Source organism: Nothobranchius furzeri, chromosome 4 (assembly GCF_043380555.1).
Source record: "Nothobranchius furzeri strain GRZ-AD chromosome 4, NfurGRZ-RIMD1, whole genome shotgun sequence".
Taxonomy (NCBI): Eukaryota; Metazoa; Chordata; class Actinopteri; order Cyprinodontiformes; family Nothobranchiidae; genus Nothobranchius; species Nothobranchius furzeri.
This window is the reverse complement of record NC_091744.1, coordinates 83,042,347-83,061,149: the sequence shown is the minus strand read 5'-3', so window position 1 is coordinate 83,061,149 and position 18,803 is coordinate 83,042,347. Positions and strand designations below refer to the sequence as shown.

At 42.4% G+C, this 18,803-nt stretch overlaps 2 protein-coding genes across 4 annotated transcripts in view; one reads left to right on the top strand and one right to left on the bottom strand.

Annotated features, from left to right (window-relative positions):
* Nucleotides 1-1,424: 1,424 nt before the first annotated feature.
* nutf2 (nuclear transport factor 2) lies at nt 1,425-10,515 on the bottom strand. 2 transcript variants are annotated; one of them, XM_015965208.3, is made up of 5 exons: nt 10,425-10,515; nt 9,260-9,381; nt 8,840-8,911; nt 4,080-4,178; nt 1,425-2,459 (listed from the first exon to the last, which is right to left on the bottom strand). In XM_015965208.3, the coding sequence occupies exons 2-5, from the start codon at nt 9,356-9,358 to the stop codon at nt 2,346-2,348; spliced, it is 384 nt and encodes a 127-aa protein (XP_015820694.1). In that variant the 5' UTR covers nt 9,359-9,381; nt 10,425-10,515; the 3' UTR covers nt 1,425-2,345. The 2 variants fall into 2 exon arrangements, with proteins under 2 accessions (XP_015820694.1, XP_054589358.1); XM_054733383.2 differs by lacking the exon at nt 10,425-10,515 and adding an exon at nt 10,005-10,130.
* Nucleotides 10,516-16,465: 5,950 nt separating this feature from the next.
* The window catches only part of ranbp10 (RAN binding protein 10), a 35,939-nt gene continuing 33,601 nt past the window's right edge, over nt 16,466-18,803 (top strand). Inside the window, exon 1 of one of the 2 annotated variants that reach the window (XM_015965206.3) lies at nt 16,466-16,798. In XM_015965206.3, the coding sequence (XP_015820692.1) occupies nt 16,600-16,798 (199 nt within the window). In that variant the 5' untranslated portion in view covers nt 16,466-16,599. Of the gene's footprint in view, nt 16,799-17,298; nt 17,419-18,803 lie in introns of those variants that run through there. The other variant, XM_015965207.3, reaches the window with a different exon arrangement.

Here is an 18,803-nt window from a genome sequence, read left to right as displayed (position 1 = left end):
CCAAATGTCCAGCACGGTGTTGGGCTGTGAGCACAACCCCCACCTATGGACGCCGGGCCCTCACAACACCCTCATGGAGTCTTGTTTCTGACCGTTTGAGAAGACCCTTGCACATTTGTGGCCCACTGGAAGTAATTTCCTTCTTGCACAGAGGAGGAGGTATCGGTCCTCCTGCTGGGTTGTTGCCCTCTTATGGCCTCCCCCAGATCTCATGTACTGGCCTGTCTCCTGGAAGCACCTCCTTGCTTTGAACACTATGCTGACAGCCTTCTTGCCACAGCTCACTTTGATGTGCCATCCTGGATGAGCTGCACTACCCGAGCCACTTGCGTGGGTTGTAGACTCCGGCTCATGCCACCACAAGAGTTAAAGCACCGCCAGCATTCAAACGTGATCAAATCATCAGGCAGAAAGCTGAGAAGTGGCCTGTGGTCAACACCTGCAGAACCACTTTTTTTTATTGGGGATATTTAGCTAATTCCCTGTAATTTCCAACTGTTATTTCATTTCTACAACAGGTGAATCTGGTCATCAATCAGTGTAGCTTCCCAAGTGGACAGTTTGGTTTCACATAAGTGTGACTGACTTGGGAGTTACATTGCATTCTTTAAAAGTTCCCTTTATTTTGTTTTAGCGATGTATGCCACCATCTTAGAAGGCTGCGTTTAATTCATTACTTTATCCAAGGTATCTGCAGGTTTAAGGGAGCCAAATTTAAGACTTTTTAAGACCTTTTTTAAGGCCACTTTGACCAAATTTAAGCTATTTTTTAAATTAAATTTAAGCTATAATTTCCAGCTATTGCCTGGAACCGGTGCTAACCATGTCGTGAACGTGGGATTAGCCATCCAGTTACCATTAATGTTGCACTTCCCCATGGCGCAAACTCCCACTAGCTTAACCAGCTAATGTGCTCATCTAAAAATAGCCCCCTTTCACAAACCAACTGAATGTGTACGGTTCCGCTTACGCCAACATCGTACACAAAAAACGCTGAACTAACTAGAAATTCACAAAAATTTTATAGAAATAAAAGAATCTTGTTTATTGGGTCTTTGGACATTTAAGGCCTTTGGAAACTGTATTTAAGGATTATTTGTCATTTTTAAGGATTTTTAAGGCCTTAAATTTGGAAAAGCAAATTTAAGACTTTTTATGGACCCGCGGATACCGTTTATCACTGGCCATTTTTACACACCGCCGAGTTGTTTTACGTGTATGTGAATTTTTCACAATGAAAATATCTTGAGAAATAAAACGTAAACAAACCACAGCGGCAGCTGCGGTTCGAGATCTACTGGTTTTCTTTTGCAGCTGCAGCTGACGAGCCACACGGTAACTTAGTTAGCGCCCCCGCTGTCACTCCTTTAGGCTTCAGTCATGTAAAAACATCTGATCAGACCTCACTAGGACTAAAACACAGATTCATGGCACCAAACGTGAAAACTGTTTATTTTAGCACACTTGGCCAAAGTGCCTTCAGCCAGAGCAGAAATCCAAACCTCCGTTAGTGAAACCAACCAAAAACAAGCAAAGATACTTTAAACCAGTTCAAAGGAAGTCATACTCTAAATGAATAAAAACTGAGAAGCTACAAAATAACGGGGGGGAAGGCGACACAATTAAGAAAAATGTCCAGGATTTATTTTGTATCGTGGCTGTAGTCCATTTTAACTGCCAGACGTGTGAAAGAAGACGATGGAAAATGCAGGATTAGAGAAGAGCACAGTGAACCGACGTCCTCCTTTGGCTTGTTACGCCAAACTTAGCATCTGAACACAGGAAGATCAAACTGAAGTCAACACACTAAGGCAAGCTAAAGCAAGACATGAGTGGCATCTAAAAACAAACCCTAAATCAGAAAAGAGGCGGACTGAACCTGAACATGGATCTATGAACCAGTCCACTACAGTGCTAACAGAACCGAGTCGGCAGGGGAGAACGGTTGAGATGAAGACGAGCTGAGAGCAGAACAGACTTAATGGCATCAGTCAGCTGTTTGTCCTTCTGGCGGCTTGAGTGTAGCTTTTATAATGAGGGGCTCCCAGCATCATGCAGGTCAGCGGAGAGGCAGACAGGGGCGTCCCGACTGGTCAGCCGGCTCTCAGAGAGAGAAAACAACAACAAAAACAACGCAGTTCTACTTGCTGGGCTGGTCAGAAAAAACCCACCTGGACGAGTTCAGTGACCGACATCTAGAATCTGGCATTTGCTCGGCTGTCAAACAGGCGTAAATAAGACGGCAGGAGGGAGGGGCGAGTGCGTTCTCTTCTGCACAACCTCAGCTTCATCTCATGAAGGCCTCCCGCTATGGCCGCCCCTGCCCGCCGGCGTAAACAGGCAGCTTAACTAAAGTTGTGAATTGCCAGCCGGAACATGTCATTGGTGCACACCCACGCGTCGTTAATGTTCTTCAGGATGAAACTCTGATGGAAGCCCATGATCGGGTCTTCATCTGCCTGCAAACACAAAAGCGTTACAGATCCATCGGTTTTAACACAATCCTACAAACAAATTCTGCAGAAAGCTTAATAGGGTTTATGCCACGAACCCCCGGCTTGATGCTTCCGGACCTTTTAACCAGCTGAATCACTTCTAGGTTGCAGTACCCTCTGTATATGTTATTGCATTTATTGCCAAAGATACTGTCAACAGGATAATCCAGACCACATTCAAATGAAGACCAAGGTTTGTGTCCACCAACACTCATTTTGAATGCGAGTTTACAAATCTCTGCTTTGGGTTGCTAAATGATGATACATGCTAGCTGTTTACTAGCCAACGTTAGCAGTGTCGAAGCAACGCTAACAATGTTATCAGAACAATAGCTTAACATCAGGAGACTTTTTTTTTGTTTCTGAAATGCTAACTCTCTGCTAACATTGTTAGCATTGCTTCCTCACTGTGCTAATCAATCAGATTGTATTTATAAAGAGCTTTTCACGCAAAAGTGCGACTCAAAGTGCTTTACAGAATTAAAATGATTTCCATAGCAGTTTAAAAGCATTAACAGTCTCACTCTCACACACACACACACACACACACACACACACACACACACACACACACACACACACACACACACACACACACACACACACACACACACACACACACACACACACACACACACACACACACACACACACACACACACACACACACACACACACACACACACAAGTAAACATTATATTTTTTATATTTTGCTGAGTTCAGATGAGCTAAGTAAGGTAAGGCAAGGAAACGCCATCAGAGGAGCCGTCTGCCCCGGCAGCATCAGGTCAACCACAGCAACCAAGTCAGGGCGCCCTTGAGGAGGGAGGGCATAGACCCCCACCACCACCCAAGCACTACCCGTAGAGTGCCCAGGCAGCAACAGCCGACCACCGCCCCTGGGGCAGAGGGCCCCCACAGAGGAAAAACTGGATTAAGATTAGTTAAAATATAAAAATAAAAGAGCTAATATAAGTGATAAAAGAAAATAAATAAAATCATATAAGGCAGTAATAATATAATTAAATAATGAAACAATGCTAAAATCTAATCATGTACAACGAATAATAAATAATTAGTTAAAACTAAGCTAATACATGAATCTTGAGCCAGGTCTTAAAAACATGAACGTTCTCTGCGGCGCTGAGGTTCTCCAGCAGCTCTTTCCAGAGACGAGGGCCGTAATGCTGAAGGACACCTCGCCATGAGTATGTGTCCTGACTTCAGGGATAACCATAAAGAGCTAGCATGTATCATTTAGAAACCTAAGGCAGAAGTTTGTTAACTTACCTTCATAATGAACATATTATTTAATCGTGGCATCCTAGATGTGGTCTATATTATCCCGTATATGTTGTTGATAGTTATCCTCCGCAGACCCTGTTCCAGGTTAGAACACTAGCGCTACTGTGATCCAGAAATGATTCAGCTGGCAAAAAAATCAGGAAGAGTTCAACCGGGGGTCGGGGGCATTTAGCATATTAGCTTCAGGACCAAAAGCGTGTTTCCTAACCAAGTTCTCTTAACGCCACTAGCCACTATATGCATGGGGGAAGTGAGGAAGGAACAGAAAGGTTACTTACTTTCAGCTGTCCTACAACCATACTCAAGATGCAGCTGTCTGGAGTTGGCTGGTGGTCCTCTGCTGTTATACTATGGGCTATTTTTGTGAAGGGGAGACTCTAGCACACACACAGGAACAAAAGAAACAACAAAATTAGATGCATTAGACAGGACCTTCGATCCATCTTCAGCATCTTTAGCCGGCTGCATAAAGATGAGGCCAGTTGTTAATTAAAGGGCCGTCTTTACCAGAAAACATCCAAACACGAGATCTTCTACCAACATCTTCAGATGTTCAAGATCTGAGGTTGGATTCTGAATTATTTCACTAGGGACAGGTCAGGGCGATGAATCAAAAATGCATGATCGACATTTCTGACTCGGACCAATATTTTCCCATGTCAACAAATTTTATAAAAAATAAAGGGTGTGTGTAGGTTGGCGACATTCATGTCCCTTTTAAGAAGCTGTACCACCTCAAGTCACATGACAGACAGCCCCCTCTAGTGGATAACTTTTGTTTTTGTGCATACGTGTAGTTATCATCCATTTATTGTCATCTCCTTAATATACCATGATATTGATTTTAGGCCATATTGCTCAGCCCTAGGTCAGGCCCATCCAGAACCCATCCCCTCCTCTTCCTCAGAACCAAAAGTGGTCTTTAGACTTGGAGGCAGCAGATGCTGCATTAAAACTTTAGTTCACTATTGCTGCCACAGAAGAACCCTGATTCACGCCTGCACCATCAGTGACTTCAGTCTGGATGCTCCTTTTCACACAGAGGCCATTTATTCCACTAAAGATCTGGAACACTAATCTGTTTGACCACAATCCACCTTTCTTGGATTATTTCTGTATTATTTTCTTCAAGAAAAGAAAATTTCTTGTACTCTTTTACATTTCGCACCAAGGGTGTGGCATTGCAATTTTGCTGTACAACAACAAAAATGGCTATTCTGTTCTTCTGTGATGGTGCCTCCAAGCAGACATCAGGAGATGACAACCACAAAGAGGGGTTCCCATTCCTCAGATTCCTCAAACTCTTTCATATTGAGAACTGAATGGAAAAGTAAGCAAATCCCTACAAAAATATCTAATTGTAATCTTTATTAATGGTTTTTATTAGGGGTGGGCAATATAAACGATATAAGGTGGAAACAATATAAAATTGGGTAATGATAGAGTTTTTGGCTGTATCGCTAGCGATGGGTACCGAATTTGGTACTTTTTTTGGTACCGACCGAATTCCATAGTACCGACTGAGCACCGATTCACGTCATTTCAAACGGTGCCTCGTTTCGGTACCCGTCCTTCATAACGAGAACTTGCCAAGACAGCTGCGCATGCGCAAGAGCGTTATGTCGTCGGTCGCTGCGAGCCAGTTGTAAACAGAGCAGCACGGTAGAAAGAACGCACGCTAACGCTTGGGTCCACTTCACTAAATGTGATGGGTAACTGGGTGATGATGAAACCAGCGACAACGATCTAAGTGAGACATCCTCATCTTAATCTGCTCCGGTAGGTACATAAAATGTTTAAGGTAACGTTAGCTTGATATGTTAGCTTCCGTTTCGCTAATAGTGCGTTTGCTTTCTCCTCGGAATTCTCCGACTAGAAGAACATGAACACGCTCTAAAGTTTGGCTTCACTTTACTAAATGCGACGGGTGATTGGGTGAAGATGAAACCAGTGACAACGATCTAAGTGTGAGGCATCATCGTTTTAATCTGCTCCAGCAGCTAAATAAACTGTTTAAGATAAAGTTAGCTTGATATGTTAGCTTCCATTGCCACCATTGTTATCAGCTAATGGTGCGTTCGCTTTCTCCTCGGAAATTCTAACTTCCCAGTAGGAAAAATCAAATGAAAAAAGACGGCAAAAGGAATGAAGATACACAGTAAATTTAGTTCACAGTAAAGATGTTTGCTTCAGTTTAATTATCAGCTTATAAAACTACAAGGACGATGTTAAAATACAAACAGTTGTATGTTATTTATCGTGATATTTATCAAATATGGTTATATATTGATAAAAATATATATTTAATTATAAAAGAGAATTAAAATATTAAACACTCAAAAGTATCTAAAATTGGTACCGTTAAGTACCGGTATCGATTCCTAGGTACCGGGAATTAGTACCGAATACAGTGTTTCGGGGGGGAATTATGACACGTCTCTAAATAAAGTAAAATTTTCCAGTGCAGATTGGAGACAGCCCATAGAAGCACTGATTTGATCTCATTTCAGAGAAAAATAGAACAGGTCAGATGCACCTAATAAATAAAATTACTAACAAACTCAGGAATCTGTTTCTTTGCTTCACTGTTCTGGTGCTGAGAATATCACTAATGCGGATCAAAGGAGATACACAGATGAATGCACCTCTTATTTATTATTTGGAGACTACATTTACTGCAGCTGGCAGAGGCAGAGATTGTTTCTATTGATACACGGAGTTTACAGAATCATTTTAAATGTTAATAGGGGAAGACTGCAGGAGGGAGCGGTAAAATACCGGGGGTCCCCAGCAAAAACAAGAAACTACGAGTCTGATGAAACCCGCTGGATTTCCATCAGGCAGTCACGGGGCAGCTCCAACGACCCAGTGGCTGTGCTGGGTCAATGTTATCGAGCTCAGTCCGGCTCGGCAGAGGGTGAACGAGCCGAGGCGGCGTCGTGCTCTGCTTAAGAAGCGTTATTTTCCCGCTTCAGAAGAAGAGTCCAACGTGTTTTTACGCTTTCTCCGAGACATGTAGCGTCGCTAAGTTGTTAGCGCCGCGCGCTAACACGTCAATAGTGCAGCGTAGCCTGCTGGAGGTTTTAAGGGTTCAGATGAAACACCCGACCTCTCAGGCTGCTCACACATCGATCTTAAGTTGTCGCTGTTGCGCTCACGCCGTAATACAGGATTAGATGCGGTTAAAGTCAGACACGAAAAAATAAATAAATTGTACATGAATAAGTGATGCTTAGCCTGGTGGGGGGAGGAAAACCTGGACTAATAAGTACTGGAGGAAACCCTGTCAAGATCGTCAACACTCATTTATCTTAATGCTATTGAAACATGTAAACCACAAAGCATTACATCCACTGCTACCTTTCTAATTTTAAACTCAGTAACTTATGCTGTAACTTCACCCTGCCCTGCCTGCTCCTCCTTGCTGCCTGCCGGCTGTGATCACAAGCCACAACATAGTAGTTCCTGCTGCTTCTTCGGGAAACAGCGCCAAAAAAAAACAAACACTTGGGATCTTGTAGGCGTGGCGGTGGGATTTCAGCCGTGGCGGGCCGCCACGGCTAAGCCTATGTAAGGGAAGCCCTGGAATCAATTCAAATGTCAAAGGTACCCATCCCTACATATCGAAATACCGCGATAACTCATGACGTCAATAAGATTTGCACCCTGCTGACATTGAGACAACAGAATGGCAGTGATTGCAAGCATGGAGTGGGCGGGGGAGGAGGCCTATATGCCTCAAGTGGCATACCGTATTTTCCGGACTATAAGCCACTACTTTTTCTCCACACTTTGAACCATGCAGCTTATAATGAGGTGCGGCTTTACTGAAGATTTTCCTTCACCTGCAGGGGGCGCTTTAGCAGAAAGTGAAACAGGTGGAAGTCAAAAGTGGAAATAGAAGAAAGTGCTCCTTTTAATTTAGCACATGCAAGCAGCTGGCACGACGGAGAATTATTTTCAAATCCATACCCCCTCATCATGGTAACTACACGTATGAGTTCATATGTTGCCACATTTAAATTGAAGGCCATCGATCTGGCAGTAAAGGAGGGAAACAGCGCTGCCGCACGTAAGCTTGGCATGAATGAATCCGTGGTTCGGCGCTGGAGACGGCAGCGGGAAGAACTCATCCAAGCCAGCTTCACCCGGGGATGATGACAGCGACACTGACATCACCACAGAAAAGGTATGTGACGAAGCTCTTCTGAGGCTGTTCAACTCCGACACTGAAGAAGAGGACTTTAATGGCTTTAGTGCGCAAGAGGAAGATGAGAGAATGACTTTTTCTGGTATTCAAGTGTGTTTTATTTACTAACCAGGCATGTTTTGTGTGCAGTTTTTATTTTCTAATCATCCGGGGCTTATTAATGCTGTCAGCTGTTCTTTCCTTCTAAACATGCAAATTACCGGTAATAATGTGTCAGTGCTGTTTTTATTTTATAAACTTGCAGGCACGTTCACCCGTGTTTAAAATTTGTTTTGTTGAATTAAAACAACAACGAAAAACCTCCGTGTAGCGTCTTTCTGTCTAACTATCTTATGTTATGGCCGTACATGCGCTGTGCGCCGGAGACCTGCATGTGGCTGCTGCGCCGCGGCTTGTATTTGAGTGCAGCATGTGTGTGTAGAAAACCTTTTTTGTTGTTGGTGCGGCTTCTATTGAGGTGCGCTCTATAGTCTGGAAATTACGGTATATTTGCCACATGAGGATATTTAAAAGCATGTCATTTTGACATATATAAACAGAGGAAAAAAATATATCGCAATATATAACGATACCGCACATGCTTCAGATTATATCGCAATATAGATTTGAGGCCATATCGCCCAGTTTTTATTGCACTGAAATGACTCAGCTCATTGTCATTCCCTTCAAGATTTCAAACACCTGTTATTTAAACATCATAATGTATTTTTATTATATCCTAACAAGCTCCAAACAAAATCCTTAATGTCCTGATGTTCTTCACCAGAACACAGTTTCTATCACACATTAACCACACTTCACCTCTGCATAGCAACCAGCAATACTCACAGTGAGTTTCTCGACAATTGCTATTTTTCCCTGGTAGGGCTGTCCTTCCCACGTAAGGCATGACGTATCAATCTGTGAAGTGACAGATGTAAAAAACAAATAAATAAATAATTAAATTAAAAAAAAAAAGAATTAAATGGCAGAAAATAATCTACACATGAAGCCACTTCACATTTCTCATGATGGAGAAAAACTAACACTACAATCAGTATTTAATTAGATTTACAAATTTCATCGAAATATTGTCAGTAAATATCATATTACTTATTAGACCCGAATAGAAAAAGATTTGTTTTCCTGAACATTTCCAAAAATGCTAAGATCACTAAAAATAAAAAAAGCTACAACAAACAGGAACAAAATTAGGCTTCTAGAAAAAGGTCATCAGAGGAAGCCGAGAAGAAGTCACGTTCCACCTACATATATGGATCCAAGCTGTGATCTGTCAGAATCAAACATCTGATAGTAATGCCGCACGAAGCTGGATCCTATCTGCTCCCACAGAGGCTGCTCCGCCATCCTGAATCACCCTCGAACACACGCTGCAGAGATAAAACAGAGAGGGTCAACACACAGAACGCACCAGGACACGGCAACAGAACTGTATGCCTGAAACTTAAACCCACAGAATGTATGTATGTTAATATTCTTCAGTGTAAAAGGATCATAAGGGATTTTTAGTATAAGATCAGCTTATGTGTCTGCCCACATATGATGAACTCTGCTTGTTTTTACAGTAATTATAATGTATATGATTAACACCTGTTATGTTTTGAAATTCGTGTTAACATTTCGTATTATTACTATTACTAGTTGTTTTTATCACTATAGTGGTAAACTAAAAACACACTTTTAAAACGTGATAACATTAATAAATAATAAAAAATACGTTGACCCTTTCAACTCCACGTAAGTGAAATAGTTCCTGAATCATATTATAATACTGAGATTTTATAAATAAATACTACTCCCGGTTTCCGCCGACATAACAGGTCACGTGACTCCCATAACGACATGGTTGACACTGGAGCAGTGAGCGGGCGCGCTAAACGTTAGCATTACTAACTATTGCGGTTACCGACGGGACATGAGTATACCAGTGCAGAGGAAACTAAGGTTAACACAAGAGTAGGAACGTGGAAATGAGGCAAATAAGACAGTAAACCTCTTTCAGCCGGTGTCGGTACAAGATCTGCTCGCCGCTGCTAGCTTGTGAGCTGACTTGTTGGTGGCCCAAACCTTGTAGCTTCCAGCCAATGCTAGACTTCGGGAACATGTATTTTCCAGGTGTTGAGTGACCGGCTGGTGTTCGCAGCAGGATCATGCTAAAAATACCCAACCCCTGTGAATACCGACGCCTCATGCGGGCCCGCGCAAACAGCCCTGGAGCCCCCGGAGCAGCTAACCCCTCACATAGGCGTGCCCGACACTAGCCTTCCTAAACTGAGAGGAGCTGCCAGTAAAACTGTCGATCCTGTCGTTAGTTGTTTATGTGTCTGACGAAACGACTGACTTTTGTTTTCACTTAAGCTTTGTTTCACTAATTTGTAGCAAGACTCGTTTCAAACAAGTACCACAAACTTACCTCTCACTAACGCCGAGGCCGGCTGCACGACAGAACAGTGCAATGTCTCCTTCGCTGCGACAGCACGTAACCAGAGACGTGTGCGCAAAGCATTATGGAGAATGTAGTCTTTATCACAGACATGCATAGTTGATGTTTATGAAAAAAACCGCCACATTTTTGTTATTTTTTCTATTAGTGTTTTTATGTTTTTCTAATGTTTTTTATTAATTTCCATTCTGATATTTGGTGGAACAGAAGATTGAGTTACACAGTTGCTTCACTTTGACGTCATCAACCCCAAAATCACCTTCCTACCACTGCGTTCTGCACGAGCACGTCTGCGCCCCTCCCATTTTGCCCATCACTAGTTTCTGATGACAACCAAGGTGGTATACATCTGTTTGATCAAGAGGACACAACTTTCACCTGTTTTTCTTTAGATGGAAGTGTCAACATGTTTCTGACATCACATGGGACTTTTGTTTCTGATGATGCTGGGGTGCTAGCTTCAGAGAAGGGTGATGATTTGTTAGATTTGTTTGGAGAGGAATACAATGTTCTGGAGTTGCTGCTTTGTGCTGAGAGTGAGCCCCAGGATTTATTGCGCTTAAAAGAAAGTTGGAACTAACAAACAAATTCGTTATTTTCACTGGATGGATTCGGTGAGGATAGAGCGGAAACATCACCCGCTTCAGGCAATACTGACGATGATATTTCCTTACTTCTGATGATGACATTTGAGTTCTGTTGGCTTCACAGGAATGTTTGGGATGAATTGAAGCTCAGACATCATTAGCTTCAGACGACAGTGATATTGACTCCACTTTGATCTAGAGGACGATTGTGTCTTTAGATGGAAGTGTCACTGAAACATCTGCTGTCACAGGAAAATTTAGCTGAGGATGAAGCTGCAGATTGTATGGAAGCCCATACCCGCCACTCAGAAAAAAAATTATTATCTCGTAATCATGACTTAGCTATCTCATAATAATGAGATACTATCTTGCAATACTATCTCATTATTATGAGATACTATCTCATTATGATGACTTAGTATCTCATAATTACGAGTTAACTGTCATTACTGGTTGTCCAGTAATCGGAAGGTTGCCGGTTTGATCCCGGCTCCGGACAGAGAATTCTGCTGTTGTGTCCTTGGGCAAGACACATAACCCACGTTGCCTGCTGGTGGTGGTCGGAGGGTCCGGTGGCGCCTGTGCTCGGCAGCCTCGCCTCTGTCAGTGCGCCCCAGGGCAGCTGTGGCTACATCGTAGCTCATCACCACCAGTGTATGAATGTGCGTCTGAATGGATGAATGATACACTGTAGTGTAAAGCGCTTTGAAGTCCTTACTCTGAGAAGCGCTATACAAGTGCGGGTCATTTATCATTATTATGACTTAGTATCTCATAATTATGAGATAGCTAAGTCATATTTATCATATGGGGGTGACTTCCTCTTTAAGTCTCAAACAGAAAAAGATCTGAGCAACGATATTGTGACATCATAATGTACCATCTAACGTCATTGTGTACTTCTTAGCCAATAGCGGTGGCAGATTTAAATTCAAATACGGTGCAGAGTTTTTACCTGACAACGGCACAACACTGACAGTTTTAGGCAGAAAATTTAAATTTTAACTAAAAGGCACTAAAGTGTAAAACTATTGACTACACGTGTCTGCGGCATGATTAGACATGCATTTATATAGTTTATCAGCAAAAAAATACTTGGTTTGGGGGTGACTTGCTCTTTAAAACAGTTAAAGGTCAAAATGAGCTGAATCTACAGTAACCTTCTACTTGATGTAATAATGGTGGGTTCAACATAAACACTAATCTGTTTCAAGTCAATGATTATTCAATACTTCCCTGAAAAATGGCATGTTGAGTTCTTTGTTTTGTCTTTTAGTTTTGTATTTGTATCCTACTGAGTATTTTCTTATCTGACTCTAAATGAAATCACATTTTAACACAACTTTTTGATTATTCTTACTGTTAAAGTTGGGCAACAACAAAGTATTTGATGTGCTGATCAGGTCTTAGGAAGAACCTGCTGTAGGGAGACCTAAACAAGTCTATAACTTATAATAACAAAAATTGTTTATTCTTGTTTTATGAACATCAGCTAACAGTTAGTTTTTAAAAAATCTGACCTGTTTATTAAAGCACAATTCAATTCAATTCAAAAATACTTTATTAATCCCAGAGGGAAATTGATTGCTGTAGTAGCTCAGAATAATAATAATCAAGTCATCAAAGAGTTGTTGTACATTACAATGGCTGTTGGCAGGAAGGATCTCCAGTAGCGGTCAGTGTTGCAGCCAAACTGAAGAAGCCTCTGACTGAAGACACTCTTCCGTTGTCGGACAGTCTTGTGAAGAGAATGCTCAGGGTTGTCCATCATTTTCATGATTCTCTGGAGAATCCTTCTTTGCATCATCTCCTCCAGCGGTTCTGAAACTGCCGAAACTCTGGCTGAGTCCTTGAAAGGGCTTGGAGTTCCTCCATCTTGTTAGCCAGTGATCTCACATTGCCCATTATGATTGATGGAAGAGATGGTTTGAATTTCCTTTCTCTGTCTCCGTTTTGCTCCCGCTCTGCACCCACGCTTCTTGCGTTTTAGCTCATTTGGGATTTGTGGCTTCAGTTGAGGTATTATTTCAGCCTTTCCAATGTTAATCAGCTGCTCCCGATTGTAAACCAGCTTGTTGCCATGGTTACGCATCATAACAACTGCTCAAAAAGTGAAAAAAAAAGCAAATAGCAGTAAAAATCCTCCAAGCTTCACAGCACCAGAAACAGAAAAGTAAAGTGTCCAAAAAAATACAGTTTTTCTTGAGAAACTAAAGAAAAAATGCCCAAGAAAAGGCTAAACTTACATATAGTCAACAGAGCTACTCCAACATGCAGCCGCCCAGAGCAGCGCAGTTCCGGATAAATCTGGGGTTTTAAAGGGTTAAAAAGACTCCAACAGCTTTTTGTAATTAAATAATACATGAAATGGATGAGACAGTTTTACCTTTAGGTTTATTCCTTTTTAATAGCAGGAAGTAGGGTGTGCTAAAGTCTGTATGCATTGATGAAACAACCTAAGACTCAAGTAGACCTGGGGACGAGGCAAGAAAACATGTTTGTGCTTCATCCCTGATGGACCGAATGTGTGATAGTTCCTCTGCAGAACAACATCTTCAGTTTTAGTTACTGACACTGGCTCATGTGGGCTGATGGTCTGCAGCTCCTTGTTCACGAACTAGCTCAGTGGCCTAGTGGTATGCTCAGTCCCTGGGACGGGGATATTGGGGTTCAAATCCCGGTTGAGGCATTGAAAAAAAGGGACCCAATTCCTCCTCGCTTGACGCTCAGAATTAAGGGGTTGAACTGGGGGATTAAACCACCAAATGGTTCCTGAGCACAGCTGTGTCTGCAGCTCACCACTCCTCCAGGGGATGGGTCAAATGCGGAGAATACATTTCACACACATCTGTGTGTATGACAACTACTGGAGCTTTACTGTACTTCTCCAGCTGGGCGAGGAACTGAGGCTTCCTTGGAGGGCGTGCATGCATTTAACTGCTTCCAGTCCACTGCAGCTATAGTTTCTTAAACACAAACTCTTATGGGCCATTCCCATCTGTACCGGGTCGGCCCGGGCCGGGTAGCCCCAGTCGGCCCCAGCCTGGCCCGGTTGATTCCACACATCCTTGCCTTAAGCCCATGTGGGCTGATTCTACCCACCAATCAGAGGCTTGCTCTAATGGAAGGTGTGAATTTGCTGTCAGCAGTGGGTGTGTTGGCCCTGGTCGGCCTGAAGCAGACCCCCTCGAGAAGAGGGCTGAGAATGAGCCTTGGTTGGCCCGGAAAAATACCAGGCCACCCAGATATGTAAACAACCTACGCTACCCGGCCCGGCCCGACCCGGTACAGATGGCCCATTAAACTGCTGTGATCTAAGCTCAGCCGTCACAGCAAAGGGGAGACAGGATCTTTTGCAGGTGTTTCCCTGCTGAGGAAGTGTCACGGAAACACAAATCAGATGAATCACTAATGTTTCCTCCAAATCATTTCTTTAGGCGTTTCAAATAAACTAAAGAGATGAACCAGTGTTGTGTCAGCACAATTAGCTTTTTTTTTGTATTAATCTAATTCCTGCATGCTAATGCACTTGTTGTCTTTTGCTTACCTTCCTACCTAACAGGTTTGAAGAGAAACAGAATGTTGCAGCTGTTGCTGTTTGTCTCAGAAATCGGACGCTGCGGAGGACAATCAGTGCTTTGCCTCCTCCTCCTACCTGCACAGCTGCACTCACTTGGGCTGATCACCTCCTGAGCAACATAAAAAGCAGAGCTGCCAGGAGGAAGGGAGAGACAAAAGGGAAGACATCTATATAAAGTTAGGGACAGAGTGGTTAAAATGGAAAGCATTCCAATGTGTAATAGGAAACAAATGATAAATTCAAGACTTTGGGGCGTACGGATTTAAACAGTACACTCTTTATGATAGGAAAACATAATACAGGAATGTGTGGTTGTGGAAAAGAAAGGGAAACGGCAGAACATGTATTGTGTAAATGTGACAAGTGTATAAATAATAGGAAAATATTATCTAGCCAATTAAAGATGAAAGATAATGAAAAGTTGAATTTGAGGAATATATTAATTGGAGGATTAGATGTTTATAAATAACTAATTTAATTTTTAAAGCTAGTAATTTAATAAATAGAATTTAATTTGAACGGTTTCTCCCTATTGCGACTCGCACTCCCACACAGAAGGTGGTGGAAATGCACCTAGAAGTTTGTTGCCACCCGCCAATAAACGAAGAAGGAAGGGAGAGGCTGGATCTGTGCCAGTTCTCTCATGCGCTCCATTTGTTTTTGTTTGTGTTTTAATGGCTTTTAAATGGGTTTTAGTTCTTTAAGCTTAGTGAAGCTTGAGAGCTTTTAGAGGTTTTTAACAGATGAGGGACCAGAGTCCTCTTGGCTCCCAGACTTATGTGTTAGTCAACACTTTGTGTGTGAATGTTTGGGAGCATCCGGATGTCTGTTTTAAACATAAACCCATGGACATTTAACAATGTTTTTAAGTACTTTTAGATTTGGAGCTTTTTGTTATTTTGAAATCCTTTTAATAAAATCAATGTTTACAATTTCCACACCTGAAACTCATGCCTCTGTGCTACTCCCTGTCCTTTTCCTTATCCACCAATAGAGGACGTAACACATCCTTGTCATTGGCCGTTTGAGGGCCTAAAAGAATCATCTGAATACAATAAAGGAATACAGGGTTCATATATGGATTAATATCGTTATCACCACGTGATTCATATGAGTACTTGCCTTTTTTCATTTATTTTTTGTTTTGATTTTTTGGGCCCTTTTATAAATGAAAATATTACATCTCTGCTCAGACATATTTTGCCTAAAAGCCAGATTATAACAGAACAACGTTTAAATCCTTTTCTAATTTGACATTCTTTCTTTACCTTTGCTTCACTCTGTTCATTCAAAGCTGACCACTGTTGCTCGGTTTCCATGGTGACGGATACACAACTGCGCATGAAGAAATCAATATGGTAGTCCGCAGCGCGCCTGGCTAAAATACAGAATTGTGAAGTAAAATTACTTTCTAAACAAAACATAATAATAATAATAATAATAATTATTATTATTATTATATGTTTCCATCTTTTGTGTAATTAAAAGAAGACGTTTCCGTAAAATATTTATTCCATCTTTAAAAATGTAAACGTAACCTTTTGAATAAAACCTTAAAAATCGTAGAGAGAAACATTTTAATGTAACAATTGTTTCTTGATGAACAGGCCCAGATGTTCATGTCCTTTTCCGTTTGAAATAAATTTATTTTAAATATGATTTAGCTTAAACACGTGTTCAAGCTTCTGGAAACTCAGATGAAGATAACAAGCTTACATATTTTCTTACAAAAACTGTCTTTTTCAGTCCCTTTAGTGAGAGCCCTGAACCACTGGAGCTGTGCAGCCTTTTCTAGATGTAGACACAATTGAACTACAGTGCCCACAATGCACCGCGGCAGCCTACAGTACACTCTGCTGCTTATTCGGGGATGTCACACCGCTGCTATTTTCTCCCCACAGTCCCTCGCTCTCTCAGCCCACAGCTTCAGCCGACTGACACGGGACTTTGAGCAGAACCCAACCATAAGGGCCGGAAAATGGCAGAGCTCGGTTCGGGAAGCCTGCCGTTAGGAGATCCTGCTTTTAACTACCAGGAGCAAGAACTGAACGAACGGCTGAAATGGCTCTACCCGGCTGTAAACGAGGAAGAGACCCCTTTACCCCGATCCTGGAGCCCCAAGGATAAATACAGCTACATTGGGCTGTCACAGAACAACCTCCGGGTCCATTACAAAGGTTAGAGGGACGGGTCTGACAGTCACAACAGCAGAGAGGTCTCGGCTCTAATCGGTCACTGTGTGTGTTGTTGCGGAGGGGGCTCACACACTCATACTTACAAAAACACAGTGTGCGATTATGTTGACGTGTGTGTGTGTGTGTGTGTGCGTGCGTGTGCGTGTGTGTGTGTGTGTCTTTCTGGTAAATCTAGCCTGAGCTGCCTCTCCTGTCCTTGCTTTGTTTCACAAATGAGCAGAGGAATGTCCAAATGGGTGACAGCGAACTCGCTAACCCCTGACAGAGTTGGTCTTATTACCGACCAACCGACTGTCGCCCTAATAACGCGTTAATAACGGTGTTTTAACCGTTTCTGTGGTTGTTTGTTTGATGTAAACGGACTGACGTTTATCACAGCGGAAGGGACCGCGGCACGCAAACACAACAAACGGCAGCTTGCTAACATAAAGCAGCAAACACAGCAGTACTTTACTAGCCTAGTGTGGCTAGCACAAGCTAGCTGCTCCTTCTGGCTGTTATTGAAAACAGAAGGCTACAAGATGGACTCGAGCCAAACTTGTTGTCAGCCTTGAACAATTCAGGCCCTGGTGTTGGTGTTGATGCTGCTGGTTTCCGAACAGGTGAAAACAAAATCAGATTGTTTTGCTGTGCTTTCTCTCGCGTGGATTTGGGGCCAGTGTTCTGGAAGTGGTTTCCAGAAATCATTTTATTTCTCTGGCCCAGAATCAGGCGGCCCAGCTCCATCCAGCAGCAGCTACAGGTCCGTGTTCCGGCGGTGAGACAGGAGGCCTCTGCGCGTTCACATCCAGCCAAAAGCACCGATCGGTGCGATAGGCAGAAATAAATCAGCCGGGCGTTTTAACAACAGCTCCTACGAGCCGCAGTCCGAGGCTGCTAGCTGTCAGCAAGACTGTGTCTACTCTGGACCAAAACAAGCTGATGTTTGTGTTCCTCAGGTCTCCCAGTCATCCTGAGTCTGAGCCCACGCCTAAGGCCCACTTTGGCCCAGGTTTCTTTTATTTACTAAATGAAACTGTTCTTCTAGAAGACTTTAGTGAAAACTCATCTATTCATTAATCAAAGAGCACTGGGAAACATTGGGTTATGTTGTTTTATGATTCAGATATTCAGATAAATATTTCAAACCTCTTAACTTTTCCTATAGAGGTAGACCGATATACTGGGCCGATATTTTCCATTTCTTATATATCGGCATTGATCGAAATACTTCCTAAAGCCGATTTAAAGTCAGGCACATCCCGAGACAGCCCAGTGCTGCTGCAGATTTTATTTAAAGAGCAAGTCACCCCCTGCCAGATTCTTACTCCCACTTCCTGTTTGAAAAATGCAACAACTGCTGTTGCCTAGCAGACCGAGAGGGCAGAGCCTGTAACAAATACACACACACACACGACATTGTGACATCATAATGTACCATCTAGCATCATAGTGTACTCCTTAGCCAATAGCGATGGCAGATTTAAATTCAAATGCAGTGCTGAGTTTTTGCCTGACGACGGTGCATCGCTGACAGTCTTAGGCAGAATATTTTAATTTTAACTAAGATGCACTAAAGTGCTGAATTATTGACTACATTTGTCTACAGCACAATTGGACACTCATTTATATAGTTTATCAGCAAAAAAATGGTGATTTGGAGTGACTTGCTCTTTAACGACCAAGTCACCCCCTACCAGATTCTTACTCAACTCCCACTTCCTGTTTGAAAAATGCAACAAATGCTGTTGCCTAGCAGACAGAGAGGGCGGAGCCGCAAACAAATACACACACACAGGCTCACAACGACAATGTGACATCATATGGTACCAGCTAACGTTCTAGGGTACCTCTTAGCCATTAGCGATGTCAAATGCAGTGCAGAGTTTTTACCTGACAATGGCACAACACTGACAGTTTTAAGCATAAAATTTAAATTTGAACTAAAATGCACTAAAGTGCAAAACTATTGACTACAGGTGTCTGCAGCACGATTAGACACACATTT